This window comes from Anomaloglossus baeobatrachus, chromosome 4, assembly GCF_048569485.1.
Source record: "Anomaloglossus baeobatrachus isolate aAnoBae1 chromosome 4, aAnoBae1.hap1, whole genome shotgun sequence".
Lineage (NCBI taxonomy): Eukaryota > Metazoa > Chordata > Amphibia > Anura > Aromobatidae > Anomaloglossus > Anomaloglossus baeobatrachus.
Window position 1 is genome coordinate 11210208 of NC_134356.1, and position 16216 is coordinate 11226423.

At 56.5% G+C, this 16216-nt stretch overlaps 1 protein-coding gene across 4 annotated transcripts in view; it reads right to left on the reverse strand.

Moving 5' to 3' along the window:
• The window catches only part of IQSEC3 (IQ motif and Sec7 domain ArfGEF 3), an 84314-nt gene extending 82701 nt beyond the window's left edge, over positions 1-1613 (reverse strand). For all 4 annotated transcript variants that reach the window (XM_075343639.1, XM_075343638.1, XM_075343640.1 and 1 more), the window contains exon 1: positions 1132-1613. In XM_075343639.1, the coding sequence (XP_075199754.1) occupies positions 1132-1523 (392 nt within the window). In that variant the 5' untranslated portion in view covers positions 1524-1613. The remainder of the gene's footprint in view (positions 1-1131) is intronic.
• Positions 1614-16216: the final 14603 nt, after the last annotated feature.

A 16216-nucleotide genomic window follows, 5' to 3' on the forward strand; every position in this document is an offset into this window, starting at 1 on the left:
AGACTGTATCCATAGACTATATACATAGACCGTATCCATAGACTGTATCCATAGACTATATACATAGACCGTATCCATAGACTGTATCCATAGACTGTATCCATAGACTGTATCCATAGACTGTATCCATAGACTGTATCCATAGACTATATACATAGACTGCATTCATAGACTGTATCCATAGACCGCATCCATAGACTGTATCCATAGACTATATACATAGACTGTATCCATAGACTATATACATAGACTGTATCCATAGACTATATACATAGACTGTATCCATAGACTATATACATAGACTGTATCCATAGACTATATACATAGACTGTATCCATAGACTATATACATAGACTGTATCCATAGACTATATACATAGACTGTATCCATAGACTATATACATAGACTGTATCCATAGACTATATACATAGACTGTATCCATAGACTATATACATAGACTGTATCCATAGACTATATACATAGACCGCATCCATAGACTATATACATAGACCGCATCCATAGACTATATACATAGACCGCATCCATAGACTGTATACATAGACTATATACATAGACTGTATCCATAGACTGTATCCATAGACCGCATCCATAGACTGTATCCATAGACTATATACATAGACTGTATCCATAGACTATATACATAGACCGTATCCATAGACTATATACATAGACTATATACATAGACTATATACATAGACTGTATCCATAGACTATATACATAGACTGTATCCATAGACTATATACATAGACCGTATCCATAGACTATATACATAGACTATATCCATAGACCGTATCCATAGACCGTATCCATAGACTATATCCATAGACTATATACATAGACTATATACATAGACTGTATCCATAGACTATATCCATAGACTATATACATAGACTATATACATAGACTATATACATAGACCGCATCCATAGACTGTATCCATAGACACGGGCAGCTAGACCCTAATGATCCCGACCCCACAGAGGGCATCAGACACAGGCAGATGGCACCGCTGACCCTACACTTCTGGGCATGGGGTGATGGCTCCTCCGTACATGGCCCCGGTGCTCAGCAGGCACGGTACAGGCATCCCCGGGGGGCTCGGTACTCACTCGGCTTTCCTCCCCAGGATGGCCTTGCACAGGGTCTGCGGCTTGTGCTGCTGGATCTGCGGGGAGCTCCGGGGCGCCGCGCTCTGTCCCGGCTCCGGTTCGGGCTCGCTGCTCGGGGCGGGCGCCGGGGGCTGATGCACCGGGGACTGCTCCTGGCCGTGCGCCGGGCTCTCGGGGGCGCTCTGCGGCGCGGGGTTCGGGCTGTGCTGCGCCTGGTGCAGGTCCCGGAGGCTCCGGTTCTCGGTGCCCAGCTGGTCCAGCCTCCGCTCCAGCTCGTCGATGCGCTGCCGCTGGGTGTGGATCAGGCTCTGCTGGTTCTGCACGATGCTGGTCAGCTCCCGCAGGTACAGCACGGCCCGGACCGGGTTCTCCAGGAGATTCTCCATCATCATCCCGGGACCCGGACACACTGACAGCGGAGACGAGGCTGCCGGCGGCGGGAGGAGGCGGAGGAGGCCGGGCCAGAGCCGAGCTCACCGAGGGTTATATAACGGGGAGGAGGCAGCGCCGGCCCGCCCAGATACACCGGCTGTATACAGCGGACTGCCGCCCAGATACACCGGCTGTATACAGCGGACTGCCGCCCAGATACACCGGCTGTATACAGCGGACTACCGCCCAGATACACCGGCTGTATACAGCGGACTACAGCCAGATACACCGGCTGCATACAGCGGACTGCAGCCAGATACACCGGCTGTATACAGCGGACTGCCGCCCAGATACACCGGCTGTATACAGCGGACTACAGCCAGATACACCGGCTGTATACAGCGGACTACTGCCCAGATACACCGGCTGTATACAGCGGACTGCCGCCCAGATACACCGGCTGTATACAGCGGACTACAGCCAGATACACCGGTTGTATACAGCGGACTACTGCCCAGATACACCGGCTGTATACAGCGGACTACCGCCCAGATACACCGGCTGTATACAGCGGACTACTGGCCAGATACACCGGCTGTATACAGCGGACTACCGCCCAGATACACCGGCTGTATACAGCGGACTACTGCCCAGATACACCGGCTGTATACAGCGGACTGCCGCCCAGATACACCGGCTGTATACAGCGGACTGCCGCCCAGATACACCGGCTGTATACAGCGGACTGCTGCCCAGATACACCGGCTGTATACAGTGGACTGCTGCCCGGATACACCGGCTGTATACAGCGGACTACTGCCCAGATACACCGGCTGTATACAGCGGACTACCGCCCAGATACACCGGCTGTATACAGCGGACTGCCGCCCAGATACACCGGCTGTATACAGCGGACTGCTGCCCGGATACACCGGCTGTATACAGCGGACTACCGCCCAGATACACCGGCTGTATACAGCGGACTGCTGCCCGGATACACCGGCTGTATACAGCGGACTGCAGCCCAGATACACCGGCTGTATACAGCGGACTGCTGCCCGGATACACCGGCTGTATACAGCGGACTACCGCCCAGATACACCGGCTGTATACAGCGGACTGCTGCCCGGATACACCGGCTGTATACAGCGGACTGCAGCCCAGATACACCGGCTGTATACAGCGGACTGCTGCCCGGATACACCGGCTGTATACAGCGGACTACTGCCCAGATACACCGGCTGTATACAGCGGACTACTGCCCGGATACACCGGCTGTATACAGCGGACTGCCGCCCAGATACACCGGCTGTATACAGCGGACTGCCGCCCAGATACACCGGCTGTATACAGCGGACTGCTGCCCAGATACACCGGCTGTATACAGCGGACTACCGCCCAGATACACCGGCTGTATACAGCGGACTACCGCCCAGATACACCGGCTGTATACAGCGGACTACCGCCCAGATACACCGGCTGTATACAGCGGACTGCAGCCAGATACACCGGCTGTATACAGCGGACTACTGCCCAGATACACCGGCTGTATACAGCGGACTGCCGCCCAGATACACCGGCTGTATACAGCGGACTGCCGCCCAGATACACCAGCTGTATACAGCGGACTGCAGCCCAGATACACCGGCTGTATACAGCGGACTACTGCCCAGATACACCGGCTGTATACAGCGGACTACGGCCCAGATACACTGGCTGTATACAGCGGACTACCGCCCAGATACACCGGCTGTATACAGCGGACTGCTGCCCAGATACACCAGCTGTATACAGCGGACTGCTGCCCAGATACACCGGCTGTATACAGCGGACTGCCGCCAGATACACCGGCTGTATACAGCGGACTACTGCCCGGATACACCGGCTGTATACAGCGGACTACTGCCCGGATACACCGGCTGTATACAGCGGACTGCCGCCCAGATACACCAGCTGTATACAGCGGACTGCAGCCCAGATACACCAGCTGTATACAGCGGACTACTGCCCGGATACACCGGCTGTATACAGCGGACTACCGCCCAGATACACCGGCTGTATACAGCGGACTGCCGCCCAGATACACCAGCTGTATACAGCGGACTGCTGCCCAGATACACCAGCTGTATACAGCGGACTGCAGCCAGATACACCGGCTGTATACAGCGGACTGCAGCCAGATACACCGGCTGTATACAGCGGACTGCCGCCCAAATACACCGGCTGTATACAGCGGACTGCCGCCCAGATACACCAGCTGTATACAGCGGACTGCTGCCCAGATACACCAGCTGTATACAGCGGACTACTGCCCGGATACACCGGCTGTATACAGCGGACTACCGCCCAGATACACCGGCTGTATACAGCGGACTGCCGCCCAGATACACCAGCTGTATACAGCGGACTGCTGCCCAGATACACCAGCTGTATACAGCGGACTGCAGCCAGATACACCGGCTGTATACAGCGGACTGCAGCCAGATACACCGGCTGTATACAGCGGACTGCCGCCCAAATACACCGGCTGTATACAGCGGACTGCTGCCCAGATACACCGGCTGTATACAGCGGACTGCAGCCAGATACACCGGCTGTATACAGCGGACTACTGCCCAGATACACCGGCTGTATACAGCGGACTGCTGCCCAGATACACCGGCTGTATACAGCGGACTACCGCCCAGATACACCGGCTGTATACAGCGGACTGCCGCCAGATACACCGGCTGTATACAGCGGACTGCTGCCCAGATACACCGGCTGTATACAGCGGACTGCCGCCCAGATACACCGGCTGTATACAGCGGACTACCGCCCAGATACACCGGCTGTATACAGCGGACTGCCGCCCAGATACACCGGCTGTATACAGCGGACTGCCGCCCAGATACACCGGCTGTATACAGCGGACTACTGCCCAGATACACCGGCTGTATACAGCGGACTACTGCCCAGATACACCGGCTGTATACAGCGGACTGCAGCCCAGATACACCGGCTGTATACAGCGGACTGCAGCCCAGATACACCGGCTGTATACAGCGGACTGCCGCCCAGATACACCGGCTGTATACAGCGGACTACTGCCCAGATACACCGGCTGTATACAGCGGACTGCCGCCCAGATACACCGGCTGTATACAGCGGACTGCAGCCCAGATACACCGGCTGTATACAGCGGACTGCCGCCCAGATACACCGGCTGTATACAGCGGACTGCCGCCCAGATACACCGGCTGTATACAGCGGACTACTACCCAGATACTCCGGCTGTATACAGCGGACTACTACCCAGATACTCCGGCTGTATACAGCGGACTGCAGCCCAGATACACCGGCTGTATACAGCGGACTACTACCCAGATACTCCGGCTGTATACAGCGGACTGCCGCCCAGATACACCGGCTGTATACAGCGGACTGCCGCCCAGATACACCGGCTGTATACAGCGGACTGCCGCCCAGATACACCGGCTGTATACAGCGGACTGCAGCCCAGATACACCGGCTGTATACAGCGGACTGCAGCCAGATACACCGGCTGTATACAGCGGACTACTGCCCAGATACACCGGCTGTATACAGCGGACTGCCGCCCAGATACACCGGCTGTATACAGCGGACTACTGCCCAGATACACCGGCTGTATACAGCGGACTGCTGCCCAGATACACCGGCTGTATACAGCGGACTGCAGCCCAGATACACCGGCTGTATACAGCGACAGCGGACTGCCGCCCAGATACACCGGCTGTATACAGCGGACTGCCGCCCAGATACACCGGCTGTATACAGCGGACTGCAGCCAGATACACCGGCTGTATACAGCGGACTGCCGCCCAAATACACCGGCTGTATACAGCGGACTGCTGCCCAGATACACCGGCTGTATACAGCGGACTGCAGCCAGATACACCGGCTGTATACAGCGGACTACTGCCCAGATACACCGGCTGTATACAGCGGACTGCCGCCCAGATACACCGGCTGTATACAGCGGACTACCGCCCAGATACACCGGCTGTATACAGCGGACTGCCGCCAGATACACCGGCTGTATACAGCGGACTACCGCCCAGATACACCGGCTGTATACAGCGGACTACTGCCCAGATACACCGGCTGTATACAGCGGACTACCGCCCAGATACACCGGCTGTATACAGCGGACTGCCGCCCAGATACACCGGCTGTATACAGCGGACTGCCGCCCAGATACACCGGCTGTATACAGCGGACTGCCGCCCAGATACACCGGCTGTATACAGCGGACTACTGCCCAGATACACCGGCTGTATACAGCGGACTACTGCCCAGATACACCGGCTGTATACAGCGGACTGCAGCCCAGATACACCGGCTGTATACAGCGGACTGCAGCCCAGATACACCGGCTGTATACAGCGGACTGCCGCCCAGATACACCGGCTGTATACAGCGGACTACTGCCCAGATACACCGGCTGTATACAGCGGACTGCCGCCCAGATACACCGGCTGTATACAGCGGACTGCAGCCCAGATACACCGGCTGTATACAGCGGACTGCCGCCCAGATACACCGGCTGTATACAGCGGACTGCCGCCCAGATACACCGGCTGTATACAGCGGACTACTACCCAGATACTCCGGCTGTATACAGCGGACTACTACCCAGATACTCCGGCTGTATACAGCGGACTACTACCCAGATACTCCGGCTGTATACAGCGGACTGCAGCCCAGATACACCGGCTGTATACAGCGGACTACTACCCAGATACTCCGGCTGTATACAGCGGACTGCCGCCCAGATACACCGGCTGTATACAGCGGACTGCCGCCCAGATACACCGGCTGTATACAGCGGACTGCCGCCCAGATACACCGGCTGTATACAGCGGACTGCAGCCCAGATACACCGGCTGTATACAGCGGACTGCAGCCAGATACACCGGCTGTATACAGCGGACTACTGCCCAGATACACCGGCTGTATACAGCGGACTGCCGCCCAGATACACCGGCTGTATACAGCGGACTACTGCCCAGATACACCGGCTGTATACAGCGGACTGCTGCCCAGATACACCGGCTGTATACAGCGGACTGCAGCCCAGATACACCGGCTGTATACAGCGACAGCGGACTGCCGCCCAGATACACCGGCTGTATACAGCGGACTGCCGCCCAGATACACCGGCTGTATACAGCGGACTGCCGCCCAGATACACCGGCTGTATACAGCGGACTGCCGCCCAGATACACCGGCTGTATACAGCGGACTGCAGCCCAGATACACCGGCTGTATACAGCGGACTGCTGCCCAGATACACCGGCTGTATACAGCGGACTGCTGCCCAGATACACCGGCTGTATACAGCGGACTGCTGCCCAGATACACCGGCTGTATACAGCGGACTGCTGCCCAGATACACCGGCTGTATACAGCGGACTACTGCCCAGATACACCGGCTGTATACAGCGGACTACGGCCCAGATACACCGGCTGTATACAGCGGACTACCGCCCAGATACACCGGCTGTATACAGCGGACTGCTGCCCAGATACACCGGCTGTATACAGCGGACTGCTGCCCAGATACACCGGCTGTATACAGCGGACTACTGCCCAGATACACCGGCTGTATACAGCGGACTACTGCCCAGATACACCGGCTGTATACAGCGGACTACGGCCCAGATACACCGGCTGTATACAGCGGCCCACTGCCCAGATACACCGGCTGTATACAGCGGACTACCGCCCAGATACACCGGCTGTATACAGCGGACTGCCGCCCAAATACACCGGCTGTATACAGCGGACTACCGCCCAGATACACCGGCTGTATACAGCGGACTGCCGCCCAGATACACCGGCTGTATACAGCGGACTGCCGCCCAGATACACCGGCTGTATACAGCGGACTGCTGCCCAGATACACCGGCTGTATACAGCGGACTGCAGCCCAGATACACCGGCTGTATACAGCGGACTGCCGCCAGATACACCGGCTGTATACAGCGGACTGCCGCCCAGATACACCGGCTGTATACAGCGGACTGCAGCCCAGATACACCGGCTGTATACAGCGGACTGCCGCCCAGATACACCGGCTGTATACAGCGGACTGCCGCCCAGATACACCGGCTGTATACAGCGGACTGCTGCCCAGATACACCGGCTGTATACAGCGGACTGCTGCCCAGATACACCGGCTGTATACAGCGGACTACTGCCCAGATACACCGGCTGTATACAGCGGACTACTGCCCAGATACACCGGCTGTATACAGCGGACTACGGCCCAGATACACCGGCTGTATACAGCGGCCCACTGCCCAGATACACCGGCTGTATACAGCGGACTACCGCCCAGATACACCGGCTGTATACAGCGGACTGCCGCCCAAATACACCGGCTGTATACAGCGGACTACCGCCCAGATACACCGGCTGTATACAGCGGACTGCCGCCCAGATACACCGGCTGTATACAGCGGACTGCCGCCCAGATACACCGGCTGTATACAGCGGACTACCGCCCAGATACACCGGCTGTATACAGCGGACTGCCGCCCAGATACACCGGCTGTATACAGCGGACTGCCGCCCAGATACACCGGCTGTATACAGCGGACTGCCGCCCAGATACACCGGCTGTATACAGCGGACTGCCGCCCAGATACACCGGCTGTATACAGCGGACTGCCGCCCAGATACACCGGCTGTATACAGCGGACTGCCGCCCAGATACACCGGCTGTATACAGCGGACTACTGCCCAGATACACCGGCTGTATACAGCGGACTGCCGCCCAGATACACCGGCTGTATACAGCGGACTGCCGCCCAGATACACCGGCTGTATACAGCGGACTGCCGCCTAGATACACCGGCTGTATACAGCGGACTACTGCCCAGATACACCGGCTGTATACAGCGGACTACTGCCCAGATACACCGGCTGTATACAACGGACTACTGCCCAGATACACCGGCTGTATACAGCGGACTGCTGCCCAGATACACCGGCTGTATACAGCGGACTACTGCCCAGATACACCGGCTGTATACAGCGGACTGCAGCCCAGATACACCGGCTGTATACAGCGGACTACTGCCCAGATACACCGGCTGTATACAGCGGACTGCCGCCCAGATACACCGGCTGTATACAGCGGACTGCCGCCTAGATACACCGGCTGTATACAGCGGACTACTGCCCAGATACACCGGCTGTATACAGCGAACTGCAGCCCAGATACACCGGCTGTATACAGCGGACTACTGCCCAGATACACCGGCTGTATACAACGGACTGCTACCCAGATACACCGGCTGTATACAGCGGACTGCTACCCAGATACACCGGCTGTATACAGCGGACTGCCGCCCAGATACACCGGCTGTATACAGCGGACTACTGCCCAAATACACCGGCTGTATACAGCGGACTGCTGCCCAGATACACCGGCTGTATACAGCGGACTGCTGCCCAGATACACCGGCTGTATACAGCGGACTGCCGCCCAGATACACCGGCTGTATACAGCGGACTGCCGCCCAGATACACCGGCTGTATACAGCGGACTGCCGCCCAGATACACCGGCTGTATACAGCGGACTGCCGCCCAGATACACCGGCTGTATACAGCGGACTGCAGCCCAGATACACCGGCTGTATACAGCGGACTGCCGCCCAGATACACCGGCTGTATACAGCGGACTGCCGCCCAGATACACCGGCTGTATACAGCGGACTACCGCCCAGATACACCGGCTGTATACAGCGGACTGCCGCCCAGATACACCGGCTGTATACAGCGGACTGCAGCCAGATACACCGGCTGTATACAGCGGACTACCGCCCAGATACACCGGCTGTATACAGCGGACTGCCGCCCAGATACACCGGCTGTATACAGCGGACTACAGCCCAGATACACCGGCTGTATACAGCGGACTGCTGCCCGGATACACCGGCTGTATACAGCGGACTGCAGCCAGATACACCGGCTGTATACAGCGGACTACCGCCCAGATACACCGGCTGTATACAGCGGAGTGCCGCCCAGATACACCGGCTGTATACAGCGGACTGCCGCCCAGATACACCGGCTGTATACAGCGGACTGCCGCCCAGATACACCGGCTGTATACAGCGGACTACCGCCCAGATACACCGGCTGTATACAGCGGACTACCGCCCAGATACACCGGCTGTATACAGCGGACTACCGCCCAGATACACCGGCTGTATACAGCGGACTGCAGCCAGATACACCGGCTGTATACAGCGGACTACCGCCCAGATACACCGGCTGTATACAGCGGACTGCCGCCCAGATACACCGGCTGTATACAGCGGACTGCCGCCCAGATACACCGGCTGTATACAGCGGACTACCGCCCAGATACACCGGCTGTATACAGCGGACTACCGCCCAGATACACCGGCTGTATACAGCGGACTGCAGCCAGATACACCGGCTGTATACAGCGGATACCGCCCAGATACACCGGCTGTATACAGCGGACTGCCGCCCAGATACACCGGCTGTATACAGCGGACTGCAGCCAGATACACCGGCTGTATACAGCGGACTACCGCCCAGATACACCGGCTGTATACAGCGGACTGCCGCCCAGATACACCGGCTGTATACAGCGGACTACAGCCCAGATACACCGGCTGTATACAGCGGACTGCTGCCCGGATACACCGGCTGTATACAGCGGACTGCAGCCAGATACACCGGCTGTATACAGCGGACTACCGCCCAGATACACCGGCTGTATACAGCGGAGTGCCGCCCAGATACACCGGCTGTATACAGCGGACTACCGCCCAGATACACCGGCTGTATACAGCGGACTGCCGCCCAGATACACCGGCTGTATACAGCGGACTACCGCCCAGATACACCGGCTGTATACAGCGGACTACCGCCCAGATACACCGGCTGTATACAGCGGACTACCGCCCAGATACACCGGCTGTATACAACGGACTGCAGCCAGATACACCGGCTGTATACAGCGGACTGCTGCCCAGATACACCGGCTGTATACAGCGGACTACTGCCCAGATACACCGGCTGTATACAGAGGACTGCTGCCCAGATACACCGGCTGTATACAGCGGACTGCTGCCCAGATACACCGGCTGTATACAGCGGACTGCAGCCCAGATACACCGGCTGTATACAGCGGACTGCAGCCCAGATACACCGGCTGTATACAGCGGACTACTGCCCAGATACACCGGCTGTATACAGCGGACTGCAGCCCAGATACACCGGCTGTATACAGCGGACTGCTGCCCAGATACACCGGCTGTATACAGCGGACTACTGCCCGGATACACCGGCTGTTTACAGCGGACTGCCGCCCAAATACACCGGCTGTATACAGCGGACTGCAGCCCAGATACACCGGCTGTATACAGCGGACTGCTGCCCGGATACACCGGCTGTATACAGCGGACTGCCGCCCAAATACACCGGCTGTATACAGCGGACTGCAGCCCAGATACACCGGCTGTATACAGCGGACTGCTGCCCAGATACACCGGCTGTATACAGCGGACTGCTGCCAGATACACCGGCTGTATACAGCGGACTGCAGCCCAGATACACCGGCTGTATACAGCGGACTGCAGCCCAGATACACCGGCTGCATACAGCGGACTGCAGCCAAATACACCGGCTGTATACAGCGGACTGCAGCCCAGATACACCGGCTGTATACAGCGGACTGCAGCCCAGATACACCGGCTGTATACAGCGGACTGCAGCCCAGATACACCGGCTGTATACAGCGGACTACTGCCCAGATACACCGGCTGTATACAGAGGATTGCTGCCCGGATACACCGGCTGTATACAGCGGACTGCTGCCCAGATACACCGGCTGTATACGGCGGACTGCAGCCAGATACACCGGCTGTATACAGCGGACTGCTGCCCGGATACACCGGCTGTATACAGCGGACTACTGCCCAGATACACCGGCTGTATACAGCGGACTGCTGCCCAGATACACCGGCTGTATACAGCGGACTGCTGCCCAGATACACCGGCTGTATACAGCGGACTGCTGCCCAGATACACCGGCTGTATACAGCGGACTGCAGCCCAGATCCACCGGCTGTATACAGCGGACTGCAGCCCAGATACACCGGCTGTATACAGCGGACTGCAGCCAAATACACCGGCTGTATACAGCGGACTGCTGCCCGGATACACCGGCTGTATACAGCGGACTGCTGCCCGGATACACCGGCTGTATACAGCGGACTGCAGCCAGATACACCGGCTGTATACAGCGGACTACTGCCCAGATACACCGGCTGTATACAGCGGACTGCAGCCCAGATACACCGGCTGTATACAGCGGACTGCAGCCCGGATACACCGGCTGTATACAGCGGACTGCTGCCCAGATACACCGGCTGTATACAGCGGACTACTGCCCAGATACACCGGCTGTATACAGCGGACTACTGCCCAGATACACCGGCTGTATACAGCGGACTGCTGCCCAGATACACCGGCTGTATACAGCGGACTGCAGCCCGGATACACCGGCTGTATACAGCGGACTGCTGCCCAGATACACCGGCTGTATACAGCGGACTACTGCCCAGATACACCGGCTGTATACAGCGGACTACTGCCCAGATACACCGGCTGTATACAGCGGACTGCTGCCCAGATACACCGGCTGTATACAGCGGACTGCTGCCCAGATACACCGGCTGTATACAGCGGACTGCAGCCAAATACACCGGCTGTATACAGCGGACTGCTGCCCAGATACACCGGCTGTATACAGCGGACTGCTGCCCGGATACACCGGCTGTATACAGCGGACTGCTGCCCAGATACACCGGCTGTATACAGCGGACTGCAGCCCAGATACACCGGCTGTATACAGCGGACTGCTGCCGAGATACACCGGCTGTATACAGCGGACTGCTGCCCAGATACACCGGCTGTATACAGCGGACTGCTGCCCAGATACACCGGCTGTATACAGCGGACTGCTGCCCGGATACACCGGCTGTATACAGCGGACTGCAGCCAGATACACCGGCTGTATACAGCGGACTGCAGCCCAGATCCACCGGCTGTATACAGCGGACTGCAGCCATATACACCGGCTGTATACAGCGGACTCTGCAGCCAGATACACCGGCTGTATACAGCGGACTGCAGCCAGATACACCGGCTGTATACAGCGGACTGCTGCCCGGATACACCGGCTGCATACAGCGGACTGCAGCCCAGATACACCGGCTGTATACAGCGGACTGCTGCCCAGATACACCGGCTGTATACAGCGGACTGCTGCCCGGATACACCGGCTGTATACAGCGGACTGCAGCCCGGATACACCGGCTGTATACAGCGGACTGCCGCCCAGATACACCGGCTGTATACAGCGGACTGCAGCCCGGATACACCGGCTGTATACAGCGGACTGCAGCCCGGATACACCGGCTGTATACAGCGGACTGCTGCCCAGATACACCGGCTGTATACAGCAGACTGCAGCCCAGATACACCGGCTGTATACAGCGGACTGCAGCCCAGATACACCGGCTGTATACAGCGGACTGCTGCCCAGATACACCGGCTGTATACAGCGGACTGCTGCCCAGATACACCAGCTGTATACAGCGGACTGCTGCCCAGATACACCAGCTGTATACAGCGGACTGCTGCCCAGATACACCAGCTGTATACAGCGGACTACTGCCCCAGATACACCGGCTGTATACAGCGGACTGCTGCCCAGATACACCGGCTGTATACAGCGGACTACTGCCCCAGATACACCGGCTGTATACAGCGGACTGCAGCCCAGATACACCGGCTGTATACAGCGGACTGCAGCCCAGATACACCGGCTGTATACAGCGGACTGCAGCCCAGATACACCAGCTGTATACAGCGGACTGCTGCCCAGATACACCGGCTGTATACAGCGGACTGCTGCCCAGATACACCGGCTGTATACAGCGAACTGCTGCCCAGATACACCGGCTGTATACAGCGGACTGCAGCCCAGATACACCGGCTGTATACAGCGGACTACTGCCCAGATACACCAGCTGTATACAGCGGACTGCTGCCCAGATACACCGGCTGTATACAACGGACTGCTGCCCAGATACACCGGCTGTATACAGCGAACTGCTGCCCAGATACACCAGCTGTATACAGCGGACTGCTGCCCAGATACACCGGCTGTATACAGCGGACTGCTGCCCAGATACACCGGCTGTATACAGCGGACTGCTGCCCAGATACACCGGCTGTATACAGCGGACTGCTGCCCAGATACACCAGCTGTATACAGCGGACTGCTGCCCAGATACACCAGCTGTATACAGCGGACTGCTGCCCAGATACACCGGCTGTATACAGCGGACTGCTGCCCAGATACACCGGCTGTATACAGCGGACTTCTGCCCAGATACACCGGCTGTATACAGCGGACTGCTGCCCAGATACACCAGCTGTATACAGCGGACTGCTGCCCAGATACACCGGCTGTATACAGCGGACTGCTGCCCAGATACACCGGCTGTATACAGCGGACTACTGCCCCAGATACACCGGCTGTATACAACGGACTGCTGGCCAGATACACCGGCTGTATACAGCGGACTGCAGCCCAGATACACCGGCTGTATACAGCGGACTGCTGCCCAGATACACCGGCTGTATACAACGGACTGCTGCCCAGATACACCGGCTGTAAATAGCGGACTACTGCCCAGATACACCGGCTGTATACAGCGGACTGCTGCCCAGATACACCGGCTGTATACAGCGGACTACTGCCCCAGATACACCGGCTGTATACAGCGGACTGCTGCCCAGATACACCGGCTGTATACAGCAGACTACTGCTCCAGATACACCGGCTGTATACAGCGGACTGCAGCCCAGATACACCGGCTGTATACAGCGGACTGCAGCCCAGATATACAGTGTATACAGCCGACTGCTGCCCAGATACACCGGCTGTATACAGCAGACTACTGCCCCAGATACACCGGCTGTATACAGCGGACTGCAGCCCAGATACACCAGCTGTATACAGCGGACTACTGCCCAGATACACCGGCTGTATACAGCGGACTGCTGCCCAGATACACCGGCTGTATACAGCGGACTGCTGCCCAGATACACCGGCTGTATACAGCGGACTGCAGCCCAGATACACCGGCTGTATACAGCGGACTACTGCCCAGATATACAGTGTATACAGCGGACTGCTGCCCAGATATACAGTGTATACAGCGGACTGCTGCCCAGATACACCGGCTGTATACAGCGGACTACTGCCCCAGATACACCGGCTGTATACAGCGGACTGCTGCCTAGATACACCGGCTGTATACAGCGGACTACTGCCCACATACACCGGCTGTATACAGCGGACTACGGCCCAGATACACCGGCTGTATACAGCGGACTACTGCCCAGATACACCGGCTGTATACAGCGGACTACTGCCCAGATACACCGGCTGTATACAGCGGACTACTGCCCAGATACACCGGCTGTATACAGCGGACTACGGCCCAGATACACCGGCTGTATACAGCGGACTACGGCCCAGATACACTGGCTGTATACAGCGGACTGCGGCCCAGATACACCGGCTGTATACAGCGGACTGCTGCCCAGATACACCGGCTGTATACAGCGGACTACGGCCCAGATACACTGGCTGTATACAGCGGACTGCGGCCCAGATACACCGGCTGTATACAGCGGACTGCTGCCCAGATACACCGGCTGTATACAGCGGACTATTGCCCAGATATACAGTGTATACACAGGACTAGTGCCGTGAATATATACAGTATATGCACTGCCATATACACAGCACTACTGCCATATACACAGCACTACTGCCATATACACAGTACCACTTCCATATACACAATACTACTGCCATATACACAGCACTACTGCCATATACACAATACTACTGCCATATACACAATACTACTGCCATATACACAATACTACTGCCATATACACAATACTACTGCCATATACACAATACTACTGCCATATACACAGCACTACTGCCATATACACAATACTACTGCCATATACACAGCACTACTGCCATATACACAATACTACTGCCATATACACAATACTACTGCCATATACAATACTACTGCCATATACAATACTACTGCCATATACACAATACTACTGCCATATACACAATACTACTGCCATATACACAATACTACTGCCATATACACAATACTACTGCCATATACACAGCACTACTGCCATATACACAATACTACTGCCATATACACAGCACTACTGCCATATACACAATCCTACTGCCATATACACAATCCTACTGCCATATACACAATCCTACTGCCATATACACAATCCTACTGCCATATACACAGCACTACTGCCATATACACAGCACTACTGCCATATAAACAGCACTACTGCCATATACACAATACTACTGCCATATACACAGCACTACTGCCATATACACAGCACTACTGCCATATACACAATACTACTGCCATATACACAATACTACTGCCATATACAATACTACTGCCATATACACAGCACTACTGCCATATACACAATCCTACTGCCATATACACAATCCTACTGCCATATACACAATCCTACTGCCATATACACAATCCT